General features: G+C 38.9%; 1 protein-coding gene across 1 annotated transcript; it reads left to right on the top strand.

The window, feature by feature from the left end:
- Window positions 1-1,252: 1,252 nt before the first annotated feature.
- On the top strand, window positions 1,253-10,655 carry pre-mod(mdg4)-Y. Its single transcript, XM_083127776.1, has 3 exons — window positions 1,253-1,639; window positions 9,265-9,403; window positions 10,602-10,655. The coding sequence occupies exons 1-3, from the start codon at window positions 1,362-1,364 to the stop codon at window positions 10,653-10,655; spliced, it is 471 nt and encodes a 156-aa protein (XP_082983902.1). The 5' UTR covers window positions 1,253-1,361.
- Window positions 10,656-22,001: the final 11,346 nt, after the last annotated feature.

The raw sequence follows: 22,001 nt of genomic DNA, 5'->3' as shown, positions 1-22,001 counted from the left end.
GCATAAAAGTGGCGGTGATCAGCGGCAACAACTTATATGGGACTGTGGGGACCGAGCCCACCCAAATAATTTGCCTGTTATTATATTCTATTTAGCAATAGAGTCCGCGGGGTTACGAAAACGAAATGTTTCATCATTGTAAACTTAAAGACACAAAACTTACACAAAACTTAATTACTGGCCTAGAAATATTTCATGTACTTTGTTACATGATACTTTTCAGTGCGCTATATAATTTACACTATACGTGGTCACATCATTACTAGGAAAGTCAAGGAAGGAGGACAAGGACTTATAACCAGCATGAGGATCGATAGGCAAAAAAACTAGGCACTAAAATGGATGAACATCGACAGATTTTTTATTGTCGCGGTTTAGGCACTCACAAAGCAGTTATCCTCGAAATAGACAAGAATAACCACTATTCAAAAATGGTCTGAAACGGCCTACATTTTCTGGCCAAAGAAAAAAGAAAGGAATTATTTGACAACTTTTCAGCCTTCATAAAATATTGCATCAAATTATAAAACAAATCCACGAATTCTGCCCACCCAATATTTTCCAAATCTTGGGGCCATTGGAGGCGATTGAGTGCCAAAACTTGGCGGGGGGAGGGGGGCAAGGATAGTTTATTTTGCCTTTCTTGGTAGTGCGGATGCAAGAAGACAAGAGTGACAAAAAGTTGGTGCAACTGCCCTCCACGACCCCTATAATCGCGGCACTGCACATAAATATATAATTAAATGTCAACAAAATGTCACTTACCAGCACTGATTACGTCAATGGATAAGATTTCATATAATCCTCCACAGTGCCAAAAATTAGCAACCAGAGAGAGGTAATTCCCCCTCCCTACTCCCTTGAAATATCACCGAACCCCGAAACTGCAAACACGTAGAATATTTCCAAAATTTTCAGATTTAGTGAATTACATCCAGCGTTGGCAACTCTTGCTACAACGATCTGCAGGGCGTTGATCGTGCAAGCGATTCTAGCGCCGCCCTAGCGGAGCAGGAAGTTACCTCTGCGCGTGCCTTCCCATTTCGCCTAATGGCTTATCAACTCCAAATAATCAGATTTGTCAAACTGTCAGCCTCAGTCCGTTTCACCCAAGTAGAAATTCCCGTTACACAGAGAGTAAGCTGAAATAGGAGAGGAGACACTTTCAGTTGCTGCTTGGTAACTGCTTCAAACTCACGTTTATAAAGCTCGCATATTCGTTCGTATCGAAATGTTCACATTGGCTAGCCAGTAAAATATTCGAGAAGTATCAATTACATCGTTTGTTAGGTTCAAGTTTTCCTGATAGCCATTTTTAGACAAATCAGCTATTTCATCCAGGACAATTAGTTTGATAACAGATGGCGATATCTTTTCTTGATTCAAAACGTGGTGGCAAACTGCTATGCTATGATGACTATGTGTATCGAATAACAAGAAGAGTTGGAGGTAAATCGTACTGGAAATGCAAGCTTGGATGCAAAGCTACTGTAGTACTTGCTGGGGAAAGAGTGGAGTCTGCTTCAGGAGATCACTCTCATGAAAGGCAGACGTCGTCAATTAAAACCAATCAGCTTGTGGATCGCATGAGGAAACGGGCATCTGAAGAGCCAATGACGTCTGTACCAAAGATATTCAGGTGAGTACCAAAGTTTTACTTCTATGTTTTGTTTATAAGTAAAATATGTATTTTGTGGGTACAATCGCGGAGGAAATATTATATCAAGTGCCAGATGGACCCCGCTTTGGTGATATTTGTTTGTAACACTCAGTGGCGTGCCAAGGATTTTCGAAAGAGGGGGTATGTGTACTTTTTGTTAGTAGTCAGTTCTCGTTTTGCCATCTTCTTCTGCCTTTGACGTTATATTTTTTTAGGGATACTGGATCAAAGTGGAGGTTATGAATCCTATCAATCCCGCTTGGGCAATGGTAAAGTAACAACTTGTATTCCCCGTGGTGTTTTTTGTGAGTATCCCTTCATCAATTCCATCATATCATCACTCATCCTCATCGTCGCGATTAGACATAAGTTGCAGAAAAGCGACGCTAAATAACAACAATAATAACAAACTGTGTTGTAATTTTACATTCGCCTTTCATTTATCTACGTCACACATTGCATTTAAAAGTTAAAATTGGCTTACTTTTCTGAACATTTTTTCATTTTCCTTGTAAACTGGGGCATTTATCCGTACTGAATAATTATTTCTGGACAACGGGATACAGAACGTTAGTCAAGACTTGTCTCGCAGAATCAACGATTTATATAAACTCAATCCTGGACTATATTTACATAACATATATTCTGTAGTCACTCTACCCGTCATATGCCATCAGTCTAATTTCTAACCATCACATTCGAAAAGATCACAAGAGACGTTGAATGGAGCTGGCTGAATGAAGTTACGTAGCATTGCTCTTGTCCTGCGCATTCCAACTTTACCTGCCTTCTTACTAGTGCTTCGCTTATAGCAACCATTGGCGGATTTAGCGGGAGTATTAGTATTACAACGAAAAATGTTCGAGTAACCCTTTTCCCGTATCATTAATCGGGACTAGATTTACTAGTCCCTTAATTAAGTCAGCACCGGAAATCAAATCAGAGACAGTTGGTTACGAGGCAATAACTTTAAACGATGAACACAAAGCAAGAGACATATGCTCATATTCTCATGTTTATGGCAGTTTCACCTGATGAAATGAATTCTGAAGCTTATTCCTTTCTGTAATCATTCTTGATACAAATAACTAAGAACTAAAAATCTATTAATGTTATCACCTTATCTCTCCATCTTTGTCTTGGCCTTCCTACTAGTCTTTTACCATCAGGCTTCCCAACAAGAATCCTATAAACTCCTCTTTCCTCTCCCATTCGCGCCACATGGCCTGCGGCCCACCTAAGTGAGATGAGATGGACCTAAAGGAAATCGGTAGGGATGAAAAAGAGTGGAGAGATTTTGCTCGGGATAGGGACAGATGGAAGACCTGTGTTGCTGCAGCCATAAACCTTCGGGTTTAAGAAGGCTAGAGAGTTCGTTAGTTAGTTATCATCTTATAATCAAAGGGTCCTGGGTTCGTTTCGTGGTGGAAGTTCAGATTTCACTTTGTAGGTCAAGTCCCGATTAGTTTATCTGACTTCAAATTGGCCTTAAAACAAACCTTTGAAATTGTTCTGACCCTAACGTGAATATTAGCCCCATCTAGTTGGCTGCACTTTTTGACTCGCTTTGACTCTCTTTGCACCGAGGCGTCTAGTTGATTGCACGGTGCAACACCGAGTCGTCTCAAGGTAGATAGAGATTGAGTCGTCTAATAGTTCGTTGATTTCGAGTCAAGTAGTGTATTTGGTGTCTGCACCGTCTGCACTACCTTCCGGACCGGTGCAAGTGTGGTGTATGGTCACGTGGTGCATGCTAACTAATCAAATGACCGTTTAAAGCAGCAGACAGGCATTTGTTGAATCTTCTGAACACCGCTTTCCGTCTAGTTGGTTGAACCTCATTCCCTTGCACCACCCTGACACTGGATACTAGGGGTGTGCGGGATCCCGAAAAGTCAGGACCGGGATCGGGAAAAAAAAATTCCCGTCCCGATCCCGACTTCGGGAAATGATTTCCCGACTTTTCGGGATCCCGAGCAGTAGGGAAATGCCGAATGGTCATTTTAAAAAGTCGTAAATTCTCGACGTTTTCTGGAACTTATCGGAAATTGTTAGTTTTTAGTCCAGAAATGCAAAAACAATCACTTAAAATGAAAATGACTTGTAGAATTCGAGATTTCCAGAGGTTCGGGAAATTTCGAACATTTCCCGTCCCGAATGTCGGGATTTAAAAAATTTCCCGTCCCGACCCAAAATATTCTGTCCCGCACAGCCCTACTTGATACACCTTCACTGCACCGAGTGTCAACAAGTGCAGCCAACTAGACGGGGCACAGACAAAGGTATATTACCTTTGTCTGTGGACGGGGCTATTACACTACGCCCCCCCCCCCCCCACACACACACACTACACACATATGTGAGTGTGTTAGCATGGAGAAAAATTGCACCTGATATTTCCAGTGTTACGATATGTTGCTGTCATATGCTTACAGCATAATCTGTGCCCTCCTAGAAAAAGAATATAGATCCGCGTATGATAGCAACATTGTTTTCTGTATAAACCAGGGTTGTTAAAGGTCTAGGAATTGTAAGTAAATTCAAGCCCGGTCCGGGAGAGAAAATCGGCAAGCGTAAACGAGTTCTGGACCGTAAAGAACGCCTTTATCTTTGAAGGTATTTCAATTCCGTTTAGGAACCTTTTTTCAGGATCAATTTAACACATTGACTGCCATGTGTATGATATGTCATACACATGGCTTCTTGCTTCTGGGCCACGTGTATGCTACTCCATACACAAACAAGAACCTGATTCTTGGCCGCGTGTATGGAAACGCATACACAGTTCAAGCAAAACTATATGACTGTTAAATAGCCGTGGCGTACAGCTAAGATGGGGCAGTAATAATTTTAATTTCTGTAATGTCTTACAAGAGTAAAAAAATCTTCAAAACTTTATTTACGCTTACGTATTCTTTTCACTAGTACGAATGTATTGACAACTAAAAAGGAAGGGTAAATGCGTAAATACACTTTTTTTCTGGTTGGAATTCACAGCAAGCGATAATACATTGTGGAATATATTGCTAGTACATCATAATTCTTACAAAACGATTTGTTATATAATATTTTTTTGTAAACTTATGTTTCTCTTAGATATATAGATATAAGGATGACATATTTTGTACCGAACACTTTGGAAGTTCAATGATTTTTGTTGAAACACTCCCGGCACATAAAAGGATTTTTGGGACATTTGTCAAATACTGTCTTCACCCACCTGGCAAACTTCCTCCCTGTCGAGTCAGAATTTCCACTTCTGCCATAGATTTTGTAGCAATGTACACAGCGTCCTTGCTTCTTTCTTCCATTATCCCCTACTTTGTCTATCAAGGGATGAGTTGGAGTTTTTCTGCCTTGTTGGTCAGGTAAAGTGAGCTACTGTCCAGGAGGTAATTATTCAGAAATAATATTTAGGATTACAAGTTCCCTGAATTCATTTATGTGTATGTTACTGGACTGGATGCAGTCACTGTAGAGAATGTAGGCATTCACGAGAGCCGTTCCCCATATAAATTCAATAATAACTTTCTTGTACCATTTTGTAGTCTTTCGCAGAGCATTCCCATATAAAGCCAACTGATCACTTACGTCAATGAAGTACTTGCCAGTATTATAATCAACAATTGCGGTAGGCTTTCTAATTTCTGAACCACATCTTTGTGTTACAGTTACCTCTTCAGAAGAGTGAGCTGTAGATAGGACTAACACATCTCTCTTATCTTTGCACTTCAGAATAGTCACACCTTCCTGAGTTTCCTTTCCTACAATATCACCTTTCCTCAATTTATCTTGAAGAACATCTGCTGGTAAATATTTACGGTTAGACCTAATTGTACCGATCAGATGGGTATTATTGTAAATGCCAAGGTAAGCAAGAGGAACGCTGGTGCAATAATTATCTGTGTAAAGGCGCCGGCCTTCACCGAGAAGATGTCTTACAAGCTGTAACACAACAGTTTCAGGAACTGACATGTTACCGGACATGTTTATATTTCCAACTTGAAGAATAATGTTCCATGTATAGCCCCTGCTGGTACACAACTTGAAAACTTTCACTCCGTATTTATTCTTTTTGGAAGGGATGTACTGCCGAAATGAAAGTCTTCCCCGCCATGGTATCATACTTTCGTAGACACAATTTTTCCCCCTGGTGTGTATATTTCTTGGAATCGTGAAATGAGTTTGTTGGTGATGTTCGTAATTTCATGTAATCTATCATTAGCGACAACACGTGAATTGTCTGCAAAATGCCACATTCGTAGAAGCAGTTCAAATCTGTTTCTACTTATTATACTTCGGGAAAGATGAAAATCATATAAAGCATTAGTGCTCCCGTAGTCTGATAATTTTGGTACTTTGATCACCACAAAATTTTAAAACAACGTGATATTCGGAAAGAACAAGACAAAATGTGGTAACACAAAGCGAATAATTACGTGTATGAAATCATATACACGTGGCATACAACGTCAAATTGAAAACCTACGCCGCGTGTATAGAAATGCATACACACCACAAAAACCTCAATAATGGGCTCAATTTCAATTGTATTGAGATATTATACATACACATTTCATTCACAGTCGGTCAGTGACAAGAAAATCGGATTGGCCCAGAAGAGATACATTTTCAGTTACATGGTGGCAGTCAATGTGTTAAATACGGTCCAATCAAGTTCGGTATTGAAATGAAACAATACGAAACTTGAACCGAATTTAAGTTGTGCGAGAAATAATGTTCCGTCCTGTTACGGAACCCAATAGAATATAATGGTTCATGGACTTCTAAGATATCTGAGAATATTTGGGGAGCTAAATTTGATGGTTCTGAAGAATTAGATCCGACCAGCTTTCTTGGTGATTGGTTCAAATCTCAGACAAAGTGTGGAAATGAACCTTTTTCATCTTTTTGTTGTTAGAACATACGTGCTTCTGCATATGTTTATTATTTGTGCAACTAAATAATACTGATAAAGTTGAGTATGTCAATATCTGTGGGTTGCTTATTGTGGCCTAAATGCTAAATACCTGGACAGTTTCAGCACAGGGATATTTTTACGTACAGTCACCGGCAATAAAAATGGGACACCTAGATCCTGAAATACTCGCTTCCCTGCAAGGCGTTATGTGTGTTGCCTAACTCTACGGCAGTAATAGAAGTTGCAATTCAAAATCGTCGTAGAGTTAGACCGCCTTGCAGGGAAGCGAGGATTTCAGGATCTAGGTGTCCCATTTTTCTTGCTGGTGACTGTACAGTCACGGACACTACCGGGTTGTAACGATTGCATTGAAAGTCTATGTATTCATTACAACCTGGCAGTGTCCGTGACTGTACATGTAGCATCTAGACTATGTCTGAATAAAGGCGAGGAGCAGTTGAAATCCAGTTTGTGAGAGTAAGAAGATAATTCTTGTGTGAGAAATTGTGTTTTAAATTGACATTTTATGCACAGTTAGGCAGAACGGATCTGAACTTACGAATCGCTGAAACTTGCTCCAAGTGGGAATTTGTCTGTTTCTTTCGTTCAACCAGAATAATTTGACAATTGAAGAACGTTGTCAGCTTATGAGCTGGTTACAGGAAGCGACAGAAACGGATGAATGTGCAGATGAGAGAGATAATTAAGAAAACTGAATGAGAGAAATAAATGATGAGAAAAATTGAGGAAATTTGTATTCTGTGATGCACAATAACCTATCCATAACTAGATATTGAGTGAATATCCGCTCTTCGTAGGTGTCGTGAAGATGGTGGGGGCCGCCCCCTTGGAAATTGAAATCATTAAATTCAAATTAGTCAAATAATATAATAGTCCAGTAGAATAATCAAACGGATAGAGGAACGGCATAGAAAACCAAAAGAGACAGAAATATAGAAATAAATAATAAAAAATAAACGAAAGAAATTCAGAGATAAATTAAGGAAGATAGAGTGCGAGGGGAGATGGAAGAGAGATATAAATAGATACAAATTGACAGAAACCGAGAGATAGAGAGAGTAGAGAAATTTTACTATATTCGAAAAACTCGAAACATCCACATTTTACTCCAGAAAATATGTGAAAATCTGAATTCATTTGTCATAGTGCCGAACATCTTCTTCGCTTTAGGAACTCTACTATACTCTGTGTATCTTGAATTACTACTATCTCACTTTGCATTACTTAAATTGTGGGACATTTATTTGCAACGAATAATTATTTTGGGATACCCAAACGGAATTTTGAATCCCGGCATGCATGACAACCCTAGCCATAACTAAATATTGAATTAATATCAGCTTTTTACGAACGTCGAGAGGAAGGAGGGTCGACCACGATTTTGGAAATTGAAATCATTCACATATTACACAAATAATATGGTATTCCAGGATAATAATAATTAGGGACATTGAATTTTCGCGATGAACGAAATCGCGAAATGTGATAAAAAGATGCAATTTTGAACATTCTGCACGTAACTACACTCCAATGATGAAATAAGCATGAGTTTTATTCGCGAAGTAATGCGAAATGTTTGCTTTTTCACGAAATGAACGCTTTTTCGCGAAATAACCGTGAAATATCATTAAATTAAGTAGAAAACACGCAAAAACCGGCAATCGAGGTTGTGCGCGCAAACTGACGATTTGTAACGAAACGTTTGCCTTAAGTTTCCTGAAGAATGTTGTATCTTCGATCACATCAGGAAAATGATGCAAATTGGGATTTCCCATGCACATAATGTCAGTTCGAAAACTTCGTTCCCTGTGAAGCTGCATTTCTTTCTTCCCCCGAATGTCTACTCAACTTCCAGTTTCATTGAACTTGCTAGCTGTAGCATCGATAAGATTAGTCTGTTCCCGCACATCAAGGGAAACAATGGTGTCATTTGTGTTCAGTCATGAATGAATTTTGTTTATCATCATGTGATTTTCAACATGTGTTTGTGTATGTGCAGTTGTGATTATTTTATTTGTTGGACAGCAAGGATATCCTTTAAATACATACAATGAATAAATCACTTGAGATATGCAATTTAGAAATGAAGTTATTTTGTGTTGATGTTTTCTTTTTGGTTGGACAGCTAAGTACTTGTGTATGTGTACAGTATATAAAAATGAAGTAGTTTATCAATTTATAGCTCTTTTGTATGTTGTTTCCTCTCATAATGAAAAAGTGTGTGCCAATTATTTTTTTGTTCCACCGCTGGTATATACCGCTGATCTAATATTTTATTTACCGCTCTCCTCAGTTTTTATTTACCATAAATTTGTCTCAATCAAAGGTAAAACTGCGTTTAAAGTGCAGACAACAGCTATCACTTAATCGAAGAAAGTAATGGTTCGTTGAGTTTTTAAAAATTCCAAAAAATAGATTTGTATGTGAGGACTCACACGCCGAAATTTTCATGACTAAATTTCCTCCTACCATCGAACTTCTTGATCTACGATCTCGTATGAAAGTAAAATAAAAAGTTATGCCTAATGTGAACTCCAAGAACACCTTCTAGAGACGCCAGTGCTGCTCTTCTGTCACGTACATTCGTCAATGTAGCGGACTTTACATCTACGTATGTATATATTCACTAAATAATAACTGTCTTAATTATACTCACCCACAGGGAGGAAGTTGCCAGGCTCAACGAAGACGAAATGAAAGCTGTGCCCACGTTCGAATGTGTAAAAAACAGCCTGTACAATGCACGAACCAAGAGCCGATATTCTCTACTGGATGACGATGAAGAGTTCTGTCGTCTATTGGTAAGTAATAATGTGTCAGTTTGACTTTCTATTTTCGGTTATTTCACGTCGCTTTTGTACTCCATCGAGACAATGCGGATGCCGTGGCAAAATGAAAAAGTGATGTCGTAAACAGGATTCGAACCTGATGTGCGTGGGTCACGGGATGGATGTCAGAGATTTATGTGGGCCAAAAGATAAAAAAAATATATTTTGATATTCACATTGGCGTTACGTGATCAAAACACTTATTTCTTTGACACAGTCGTGCCAGATTCAACCATAGGATATTATTAATAGTCATAAGAATATATTTATCTCAATACAAATTGAGAATGAGAAACATGAGACTGTATATTGGTATACGCGTGATACCTCCCAGAGCACGGGAAAACATTAAGATTTGCAGTAAATAGACACAAAAACACAGAACTTACGTTTTAACATATGAATTCAGAATCTCTTTATCTTGATTAAGCAATTTAAAAAGAACCAAAGTTTTACATCATAACGAAACTCACAAAAAATAAATCACAGTAACAGCACAATCTTTCTCTCATGCACTTTCATTAATCTCGTCACTTCCAGCACAAGATTCATATCTATCAGGCGGGATGATGTACTTCAACAGTCTTTGTTCATACGTCCGTGAAGGACATGTCATCTTATCAACGCTTAAATGTTGAAGTAACAAGAAATTATACAAATTCAAACATATAATGCATTGGAAATGTGTTAAATTTTAGGTTCTGTTTCATTTCACATGATGTAGAAATAACTAAATAACAGCAAATGTGTTACTGGAAAATATGGACGGGTTAAAGTTACACTTAGACATAGAAACCAGATCGAGTTAATCTGTTAACAGAGAACGTGAACTAAATCAGAGATTCATTCAACTGTCAACAGATGAGAGTTTAAGGTCTTGTAATAAAGGAAATGGCTGTTGTGTTGATCAGCAAAGTGCTGTGAGTCACACTGTTTTTTTATTTTTAACAAAGTGACTTACACCACTGTAACTTTAACCCGTCCGTCCATATGTAACAACATTCATATAGACTGCCGACTTCTACCACTTCAGTTCATCTAGACTACAGACTTCCCGACACAGAGACTAGCAGATCTCGTTCCGAAACCAGACAGATATCCTCCTGGAATCGAATATTTAAAGATTTCCCATCATATTCAGCATTACAACACTTTCATTCCACTTTTATAGTTTGACATGGTGGGCCAGGAGGCGGGTCAGCTCGATTCTGGCGCCGCTTGTTAAATAATAGAGCAAGTTATAGAATAAAATGTTTCTAAACTATTTAAATATTAGTGTTGACTTGCTGCACGCAAATTTTATCATCGTAAGCTAAGGAGCCATCATACCCTCCGGATTTTACGACAGGTGTAGCCACCCACACCAACACGCGATGAAGATAATCGGGGAAATACTTGTAAATAAAAGGTAGAAAGAGTCCGTCCAGAAGGTTCCATCATGTTGTGTAATCCAAACGATAGGCAAGGTACCGTCAAGGATTAGGTGAATAATTATCAACGGTGGATTGCAACATTGGATAAGCATGGAAATGCGACGGGAAAGAAAGAAGGTCAACACGAACGTTGCGTTTGTGCTTTGCCTTGAGCGCAACAAGGCCTTCGCTTTTTTACTGAAAAGATGCGGTGCCATAACAGGGGGAGTTGGAGCAGTAGATCATCGAGAAATACGTAGTTTCAATCCGTTCTCATCATGACTAGTGCTCGAAATGGAAATTCCCTGTAAGTGAGGGAATGATTGATTGATTTGGTTTAGTTTACTTCGCTTTTCTGCTACTCTTGCCAAATCGCGAACATGAGAATGAGTGATGATGTAACTGATGAGGGTACACCTACAAAGAACATCCATGACCAGGCCGGGATTCGAATCCAGGACCCCTGGCGTCGTAGCAAACTCTGTAATTATCACTCTGTCACGGAGGTCGGGAGGATTTGTCTGACTTTCGAGATTGTGGGGGATGCCTCTAAATGGCTCAATATAGAGACAATGAAACTGAGAGAGAGAGAGGGTGTTCAAGGAAATTAACCTAATTGAGGATGACGTCCATTACGAACAAGGCACCTGACGATACAAACAAAAGATATTAAACATTTTCAGAAATCATTAATAGAAAAACTAGTGACGGCGCTAGAAAAAATTAGTGGTGAAGCAGTAGACGGGAATATTATCTGGGGTATAATTTAGGGGCATATTCATATTTTAATATACCCCTAAATACCACACATAAAATGTATGATTTGCTCGAGGAGGAGTCAGGGAACCATTGAACTGTTATATATATATACAGTTCAATTGAAGGGCGGTTAATCGCAAGCCTCTGCACCCCCAGTCCCCATCTGGCTTCTGGCACTGTTACTGAGCAGATCCTAGAATGACCCACAAACAGGGTGAATAAAAATCACGATTTTTATTTGATGACTTTTTATTTAAATCGTTTTCTAATTATTATTTTTAAAAAAAAAACACGCTTAAAATTGATTCTATGTTTTTCATAGAAAGGCTTTTTCTGGTAAACGACCGTGTTAAATATTTGGACAGTTTGATTAAAGCAAATAATCATTAGATATGTAAATATATATTTTCTGTTTCAGATACTGATACTACACACGTATATGAATTTGTAAATGTAGCATTTTACTTGATTTTCAGTGTTTCTCAAAGTTTACAACATTTGCACACATTCTGTGAAAGAACATGAAGAAAATCGAGAACTTTCTGCTATGCGAGTTTCATGAGTTCGATAACATTCTGGCAAAGTATTTTGTGAATACAATAGTTACAATTGATATAGCTAGTGAGATATACATTGGAAATTATTATTTCAATAATAACACCATTAAGCCTTGTTTCCATGATAACCAAGAACTCAATATGCTGACCAAGGCAGAATTTATTTAAGGTCTTCTATCAGACTCTGTACCAAATACAAATTGGAAGAAAATATTTCATTTGTGTTTGGTACAGAGTCTGAAGAATACCTTGCTAGAAGTTTGAAACGTAACGTTTAGTGTATGTTTTAAAATAAAATAAATTCTAACTTGGTCAGCATTTTTGATTATGTCAATAGTATTTCCCGCTAACAATTTTCCTACACACATAATAAAATATATTGGGCCTCTCCGAAAGAAAATCCTGTCTACGTCCCTGTGGAGGACGTATTGAAAATTATTTCCTCTTGGGAAACAGACAATGGAAGAATTAGGTTTCGTGAGAAAAATGAAGGAGCAATGTAGCCTTGTCATGAATGATGCATGATTAAAAGAAGTGAACATGAGGCCACGGCCGTACTTATACGGAAATAATGGGAGGGTGTTCAACTTTCAATAGTCAAAGGTCAGCAAAATTTAAATACCTGTAATATTAATGATTGATTTGGTTTATTTTACACTCACAAAGACGACCCATGCCCAGCCCGGGATTCGAACTCGGGACCCGTGCCGTCGCAGCTATTCACTCCGCCACTGAGAACAGGCCTGTTATTCACTAATGGTAAACTGGTTAATAATTACATTACTATTATCTATAAACAGATTTTAATTAATAAAAATGTTACTTTCTGAATCTTTGCAGATAAGCCTACCGACGTACGTACACAAATTATATTACCAATTACAATATTATTTTTCATTTACGTGCATCTAAATATTTATTTTCATTTGTTCAAATTACAGTAAAAATTCGTTAATCCTGACTAATGGGGGGAATAAGATAAGTTGACCCGTTTAACGAAAGTCCGGATTAACTGATATAATCTAAAAGAACAGTAGTAAGTGTATTAAAACTCCGTCTATAGCAACAAAACACGTTTATTATGGTGCATTTAAAGTGCATATAGTAAAGTACAAAGTCTGTGGGAAACAGAATTTCATCAGTGGTTGACTGCCTTTTCATTGGGAAGTTCTCTTGTTGACTTCTAGCCACATTTAAAACCTGGCATTCTGCTTTTTTTCTCTTTTGCCTTTTGCCTGTCCGGATTAAGCAAAGTTCGGCTTATCGGGGTCCGGATTAACGAGGTTTTACTGTATACGAGTTATTTCAATTTTACAGTTTATTTTTAACGTAACGTGGAGACACATTGCACAGTGGTTGGGATCTCACTTTAAACTGTAGGTCCAGTCCCAATTAGCATCTCTCTCTGCATAAAGTAGACTTAACAACAACAACAACAACAATTAAATTAAGTTTTAACGTATAATGAATTCTGATACAGTTATTTGGAAGGTATGAATAAAATAAAAGTATTATACGTGAAGAATATAAGCCCATTCATTATGTTGGTGGACTGACTTCTTCTAAACTGTAAGTTATATTTTCAAAATGATCTAGAATGTTATGTGGCCGCGGTGGCTCAGTCGGTAACACGTCTGACTAATATGCTAAAGGTCCCGGGTTCGATCCCCGGCCGGTTCAAATCCGGGAACGTTTCTAACGTTTGAAGCGGCCCCGGCGCCCACCCAGTGTCGAATAACATGGGTACCTGGGGGAACCCTGGGCGGTCAGGGGCGTGATGCTGATCACATCATCCCCACTCACGATCGGATCAAGAAAGTGTGGGGCGTTACCCCCACACCCCCTATACGCCTTCATGGCGTGGTGCTATGCACAGGGGAGCACTTTACCTTTTTTTTTAATGTTATCAAATGCTGATGCATTATTCAATTAAAGCAAAATGTTTATTAAACCAATGGGAGGGAATTTGGACCCGTTAAATCGTTCCCTTATACAATGTGCGAGTTAAGCTTTTTTTTTGCCTTGGACGAGATTTAAAATTCAATAATTTTTGTAGGCAAAAATAGCAAACATTTTGTGTAGAAAAATATACAAAATACTAATCATGTTAAACCATAAATAGTGTCATTATCATTAAACGGTAAATAAACATGACAGCTGATATTTTGCAAACTATCGTTAACAAATTGCTAAAATTCAGATACAAAAGTTACAATTATATAGTACATCCAGAATGTTTTATTTCCACTGGAAGAAAAGTTACTCAAATTAATATACGAACTCAACAAACATTTCATAGTAGGTTCATATATACAGTATCAGAAACAGAAAAATGTAACTTTACATATATTTTTTTTATTTGCTTTAATCAAACTGTTCAAATATTTTACAAGCCAATTACTAGAAAAGGATTTTTTATTTTTAAAAAAACATATCTATATTGTAGTGCCACCCTAAATTTATTATTTTACACTACAAAGATACCAAGCTTTGGCGTCCTTTGGGGACGGGACATAACAAGATAAAGGTGACAGGAGTGAGGGTGGGTATTTCGAGGGGTGGTTAAACTTTGCGTATTTGCATACAGGGATGCAGGGGCGACACTTTGGCAAACGAGTAAGTGAAGTGCGATTGGTGTGGAGGTGGCGTTGGTAAGTGGGAGGTAGAGATTAATACCACTCCACCCCGGCCGAGACTCGAAGCCGGAACATCAGCCAGCCTAGAGGAACACGGAACCTGGAGCCGTGTACAGTGCGTATTCACCGCCCCCTCCAACAACGGATCACAACCCCCTTCCTCATTCATATAAAGGAAGAACAATGCGTGAGTGAGGATAGATAGGGAAGTGATTCTATGTACGGTGCACTACGTAAGTGACTAATGGTAGGGATCCCGCTAAGCTTTACTTATGGCCATAAGAGTTACGTAAGACTTACATAAGAGTTTATTTATTTTTTGTGTTGTATGTGATATGCTGGTCCTCCTCCGTAGTCGAGCGGGTTAAGGCGTTCACTCGTCTTGAGATCGTTCGCTGCGGGACGGCGTAGGTTCGAATCCGGCTCTGGTCGGAATTTATTCGGCCTACGTATAGGGCCGGTGGCAACCCACCATCGAGAGGAAATTGGGGAGCTCCGAGTGAGTGAGCGAACCCGGTCAAGAAGACCTACAACAATGGCTGGGGGTTCGTCGGGCTGATCACCCGTCACTCCAATACTGGTCTAAGACCTCCACACTATAACAGGTGACGGAGGAACAGTGTGGGAGGGAGACCAGCAGTCGGTAGGTAAGCCAAGGCCCTTCAAGGGCTGTAGCGCTGTGGGTTTAGTATGTGATATGCTGGGTTATTATACAGGGTGGCTCAAAAAGGCACTTAACACCCTCGGTACAAGGCCACTGCAGCGCGCAACGTGGAAACGGTGATGACCAATCGATGCCAGGCCAAGGGGGAACCACATTGACGCTACCCGCGCGGTCGGTGGCCATCTTGATGTCCGCCATATTGAATTCAACTTCAGAATTTTAAATGGGAAGGGGGTGATATGATATATCAAATCAGGCTAGAATTTCACGAGAAATGCAATGGTGAAGGTTTTTTCGACGTATCTTTAACCAGTAAAAAGTTATGACTGAATTCTTGTACCAATTTGCTCTTTTCGAGGTGTTGGAAAAACGCCTTAAAATTTGTTTAGCGCGTCGGTAATGCATCGAGATCAAAGTGATGTCTAGGGAGAGAAGTTCGCATGCCATTGCACACGATTTTAATCGGATACATCCACGAAGATATGCGCATTATGAATGGTTGTCGCGAACAATTTACAGTGTGAAGCATCAATTGAATTAAAAGTCCTTCACAGTGACAAGGCTAATGTTTATGTTCATAAGGAAGTTCATAAACAGAATATTCAATCCTTTTTATCTGATAACCCATTTTCGACAGATCAAAGCTGAATGGTTAGTGCTGGTAAGTTATTGGTGTGGCGTGCTGTGTGGAACACGATTGGTTAGTCAATTTTCCATCAACGGAACCTTAAATGTTTAGGGTTACTTGGATTTGTTAAATAAACAGGTTTTTTCATCCTTGCTTATGGAAAAAGGTACTTTTTACAGAGTTTTTTCAATTAGGATGAACACCAGAATACTATGGGAACGTTGTGAAGCAGTTTCTGTCCAAAGTTAGTTATCAGATGACAAGGTTCGCATATTCTGTTTATGAACTTCCTTATGAACATAAACATTAGCCTTGTCACTGTGAAGGACTTTTAATTCAATGGAAGCGTCACACTGTAAATTGTTCGCGACAACCATTCATAATGCGCAGCTCTTGGTGAAAGTCGTGTGCAATGGCATGCGAACTTCTCTCCCTAGACATCACTTTGATCTCGATGCCTTACCGACGCGCTAAACAAATTTTAAGGCTTTTTTCCAACACCTCGAAAAGGAGCAAATTGGTACAAGAATTCAGTCATAACTTTTTACTGGTTAAAGACACGTCGAAAAAACCTTCACCATTGCATTTCTCGTGACATTCTAGCCTGATTTGATATATCATATCACCCCCTTCCCATTTAAAATTCTGAAGTTGAATTCAATATGGCGGACATCAAGATGGCCACCGACAGCGCGGGTAGAGTCAATGTGGTTCCCCCTTGGCCTGATAACGATTGGTCATCACCATTTCTATGTTGCGCGCTGCAGTGGCCTTGTACCGAGGGTGTTAAGTGACTTTTTGAGCCACCCTGTATACTTTTATTAACAATAATAATCTATTTATATGTTCATTCAAGGAGTTCTTTACATGTTGCCACCCACAATATGTATGATGCCAAAAACCATACAAGCCCAATTTTAAGTGTAGCTATTTAAAAAAATCGATTTAAATGCAAAAAATCATCAAAAATGAATTTTTAAATAACAGCGCAGTGGTGTCTACAAGAGGGATGGCTTTATTAATTTTATGTACACAAAAATAAAAGCCAAGAATAGTATTCAAATATAATCTGTAATGTAATTTACGTCGCAGTAAATTATATTTTCGTGCTTGAATCCCAAAAGGCCTCCCCGATGGCGTAATGGTAACGTCGTCGCCTTGTAATCAAGGGGTTTCGTGTTCGATACCCGGTGGACAGGGGCGTATCCAGAAATAAAATTGGGATGGGGTCCAGCCAGGGGTGTCCATCCTTCAAGGCCAATGGTACGTCCCGCCTCTATAATACTACGAATAAAGTTATCTCGTTCTTTTTCTTAAAAAAAATAATAATCGTAATTTCAGAATTTCATGTCTGTTGAAGCTTTTCAGAAGTATTTGGAAATATTTGGCTGAACTCTTCATCTGAAATCTCCCGACGTTTCTGAACCAGCTGTGTTACGTCTCGTGGGTAAGAAAGGGCAGAGGTTAAATTGTGATGATGGCTCTAAAAACAGAACTGTACGGCAAAACTGAAAACTTTTCACAGATAAAGAGTACAATTAAGAAAGTCCCCGTTTCAACTGTGACTAATGATCATTTGTTTGGGATGGTTCACTTGGACAGCTTCACTTAACTGACAAGGTTGAAGAAATTCAACAAAAACGTGAAGTGAAGCATGTTTTTCTAATTTAGAAATCGAGATTCACACACTGACACTAGTTGGTTTTTACCGTCTGGTACATAATGCAATATATTTGTTTATAGTATTTCACCTCTGCCTGCATGTATTATTTCTAAAGAAGAACACAAACTTCACTTACTGTACCAAAACAAGTTCTCACTGAAGTCAGATTTTCCGCTGATATATCACTACCCAGTGTAAAACTAAAAAACTAAAGAAAATAGTGGGTGTTATTTTCGGAATCAACAAACCGTGCACACACAGAGAATTTTGCATACCAGCACCATCAACTGTCTCATCGGAAAGTATTCTGAATCTACCATAGTATTTTCAAAAAAATGAAGGGAATTTGGGGGGGGGAGGTCCGGATACCCTGGACCCACCCTTTGGACACGGCCTTGCCGGTGGAGGCACATTGTGGTTCGGATCCCACTTCAAACTGCAGGTCCAGTCCCGATTAGCCTTAGTGTGTATGAGCGTATGAGCATAAAGTGGATTTAATACACAAACTCAATCAAAACACAAAATCAACGAGGGGTGACACTTTGCGAATGTCAAACTCCCCCTTCCACGTAGTACACACTGGGACGACTGCATCTTGAAGACTAGCGAGCGAGAGAGTCTGGACTCGGCCAGAATCTGTGAGTATAATCCTCCTTGGGACAGTGAAACTCTTCTTGCGTGTTGTCCTTTTTACACGTTTGTGATTGCCCTTTTACAAGCCCGTAGCCAGGAATTCTTTGTAGGGGGGGCGAAGTCAATCCTAGAGGGGGTAAATTTTTAATATATTGTGTCGCATTGGCAGATATGGTAGGGTACACAGAGGCACTTGCCCCCCTCCCCCAAAAGCTCTAAGTAACAGAAAATAAATGGTATCTTGAAACTGCAACGAACAAAAAAAAAACTTCGAGCAACATCAAATATCAATATTTCGATAATTACCTTTCCAGGTTGCCAAATAATATAAAGTTTAACATAAATAGGCTAATAGGGACTGTACCTACTTGATATTGTAATTGATTGATTTGGTGTTTTAAGTCCACTTTATGCACACTAAGGCTAATTGGGACTGGACCTACAGTTTAAAGTGGGATCCGAACCATTAAGTGCCTCCACCCTACTTGATATTTACAGGTCGATAATGTTAATTGATGACTAACAACAGCTTTGGGCCTCTCTGCAGAACTGATTAAGGGAGCCCTTTATAAATCATGCTTCATAATGATTCCCTCTAGTTTCCAGTATGCAGGATTTTTACGCACAAAGGAATCTATCGAGAATCCAACAACACCATTGTGTTGTGTTGTACAAGCAAAATCGGATTAATTACATAATAATGGTTACATATTATCTGCACTTCGATGAATTGTGGAAAAAAATTGTAATACTTTTTTTGACCTTGCTAAAACATTAAAACATGGGTCCCTTAGTCCACCAAGGATGGGACACCCCTTCAAAGGGGAGACTCTTGCATCACTACAGACAATGTTCGCCTACTGGTTACGTTAACCATTTTGCAAAATATTGTGTGAATTGTATTATATTATAGTTGAAATACATGTTTCGACACCTGACAAGAAAATAGGAATCCCTTGATTGATCAATGACTTCTTGGATTACAGTGTCATCATTAATATTTGATATTAAGTTTCATAGAAAGAAATTGTTTTAATAGGGCGCAAATAATTTTACGGGGGCTCCCAGGACCGACTCCCGCCGCCCCATATAGCTGTGGCTCTGAACTTGGACTATCAGAATAGGAGAAATTGCGAGCGAAGCGAGCGAGAAAATTTTACAAAATTTTTATTTGTGTAAAGTTTTAAATCGAAGGGGGCAATTGCCCCTCTGTGCCCCTTGCAAGTACCCTTGGTCGTCTGGAAGAAAATGCAAGGAACACGTCCTCCCCGATGGTGCAGTGGTAGCGTCATCGCCTTGAAATCAAGGGGTGTGGGGTTCGATACCCGGTGGAGGCACAAAGTGGTTCGGATCCCGCTTTAAACTGTAGGTTCAGTCCCAATTAGCCTTACTGTGTATAAAGTGGACTTAAAATAACAAATGAATCCAATCCAAGGAACACGTAAAAACTAATTCCATCATGAGTATCCAATTGTCCTGTTATTCTTAGATTCTCCTAGTCTTGTTTTTTTTTACTTCAATGTTTGCTTCCCCTAGAATGAACTTCCGTCCAAGGTCGGGAGGGGGGGGGGAATATGACCCCTGCCACCTGTGGTTGCGGCACTGTCTGTGCGTGTATCCTCATCAATTTCACGTCATCATTCATTATTGCGATTAGCTAGAAGTGGCAGAAAAGCAACGCTAAGTAACAAGACTCAAATATCCACTCTCTCCCTCTACCACATGAATCACTATTATCAAAAGGTAGACTTGGGAAACAAAAATTTAAGCAGTTCCAAGTTCATAGCAACCAGGGGCGCCGACTTGTCAAAATAATTGGGGGTGGGCTCTGATCACTGAAATAAATTAATGAATGACTCACTCCCTCCCTTTTAAACATAAAAATTATGTCTTCGTAAAGCAGTTTCTAAGCAGCTATTATATTCCTCATGCAAATGAGATGTAACATGAAAAACGTGTGTCTGCTGATTTGTTTTTTAGATAACAATTAACATTTTTGTTTAAAAGTAGGCTATGTATTTACATTAAGAGGCCAACATAACAGTTTTATGCCGGTCTCGGTAGTCGAGCGTGTTGGGTGGTAGGCTCAACTAGCCTTGATCCGGACGTCTCGGCTTCGAGTCCCGGCCCGCAACAGACTTGTAAAGAAAGGACATGTGACGGGTGCAATGAACCTTAGTGTTGACGTACCTATAAAAATAGCGAATATTTATAATATTTAACAGTTTTATTTAATTATTTACATAAATGCTAACACAAATCGCAGGCAAATAGTTTTACTTTTTTGTTCTTGCTGCAATTTTTTAATTTTTAAATTTAATTTTGCAATAATAAATAAACACATAGCACGCCGTGCTTTAGCAATAATGCCTTTGATCATAGCCGTTCCCGCTTTCGCAATACAGACTTTGCATAAGCTTTCCTTGCGTACTTTACTACAAACCAGTGAAAGACTTTAGAATTATTTTCCCCTTATTCTTTGGACTAGAGGAAGAGATTTCGAGGATAACTAAACATCGTACATATCAATATTGCCTGCAAGTCGTGTTTACGACCTCAAATTGTTCAGAATTCACTAAACAACATACTGGTATAATTGTCATATCACCTCGTTATTTTGAAACTCTTTTTAGTAAAAATGTTATCAATACGCATAATTATATACTTAGTATATAGTAATAAGTCATGCGTTTTGCTGTCTCCGTTCATAGGAGCCCCCCAAAGATGATGGTTTACCGGTCTCAGCCCACAAATTTGATGGTCTAGAACAGGGGTTTCCAACTGGCGGCCCGCGATGCCTTTTTTTGCGGCCCGGAAAGCAAGTTTGCAAAATACATTAATTTTATGTATTTTTATTAAAATACGTTCTATTTTTACTGAAGGAACAGTTTCAGAGTATGGACTTCCTTAAACAACTGGCGTTTATAACAGATATCACAGGTCATCTGAACAAACTGAACTTGAAACTGCAGGGAAGAAACCAGCTGGTGTCAGATTTAATGGGAAACATAAATGGGTTTCGTAATAAACTGAAGATTTTCAATGTTACTTTGGAGAGGAATAACCTGGTCCATTTTCCAAGCTGTCGGTAGCTAGCAGAAGATGAAGAAACACTGGACTTTTCTGAATTCAGTGCAAATATTAAAGAAATAATGGATGTGTTTGACTCCAGATTTAAAGATTTTGAAGAACTTAAAAGCCGCATCCAGCTATTTAGCAATCCTCTTGGCGTTAACATCGAAGAACAAGAAGCTTCTCTCCAGCTTGAATTGTGCGATTTGCAAGGCGATGTGTTCCTTCAAACTAGCCAAGAAAAGAGTGTTTCAAATACCTTTCAAAGAAACGCTTTCCAAACCTTCGTAGTTTTGGGCAAAGAATCGATGTTCGGCAGCACATACACGTGTGAAAGTGTTTTTTCTTCAATGAAGTTCATCAAGAACCGCTACAGAAGTCGATTGGTAGATTCTTCACTGCTTCACCTTTTGAGACTTTCAAATACAGAAATTGAAGTGGACATTCCAACTTTAATAAAAGAAGCAGATCGGCCTCAATTTTCACATTGTACACTTACTATGAAGGATTCTTATTTGTATGGTGTGTTTTTCATTTCTTTCAATTC

This window comes from Lepisma saccharinum, chromosome 8, assembly GCF_977018435.1.
Source record: "Lepisma saccharinum chromosome 8, izLepSacc3.1, whole genome shotgun sequence".
Classification (NCBI taxonomy): domain Eukaryota; kingdom Metazoa; phylum Arthropoda; class Insecta; order Zygentoma; family Lepismatidae; genus Lepisma; species Lepisma saccharinum.
Note: the sequence above shows the minus strand (reverse complement) of the source record. Positions and strands in the feature narration are given on the sequence as shown.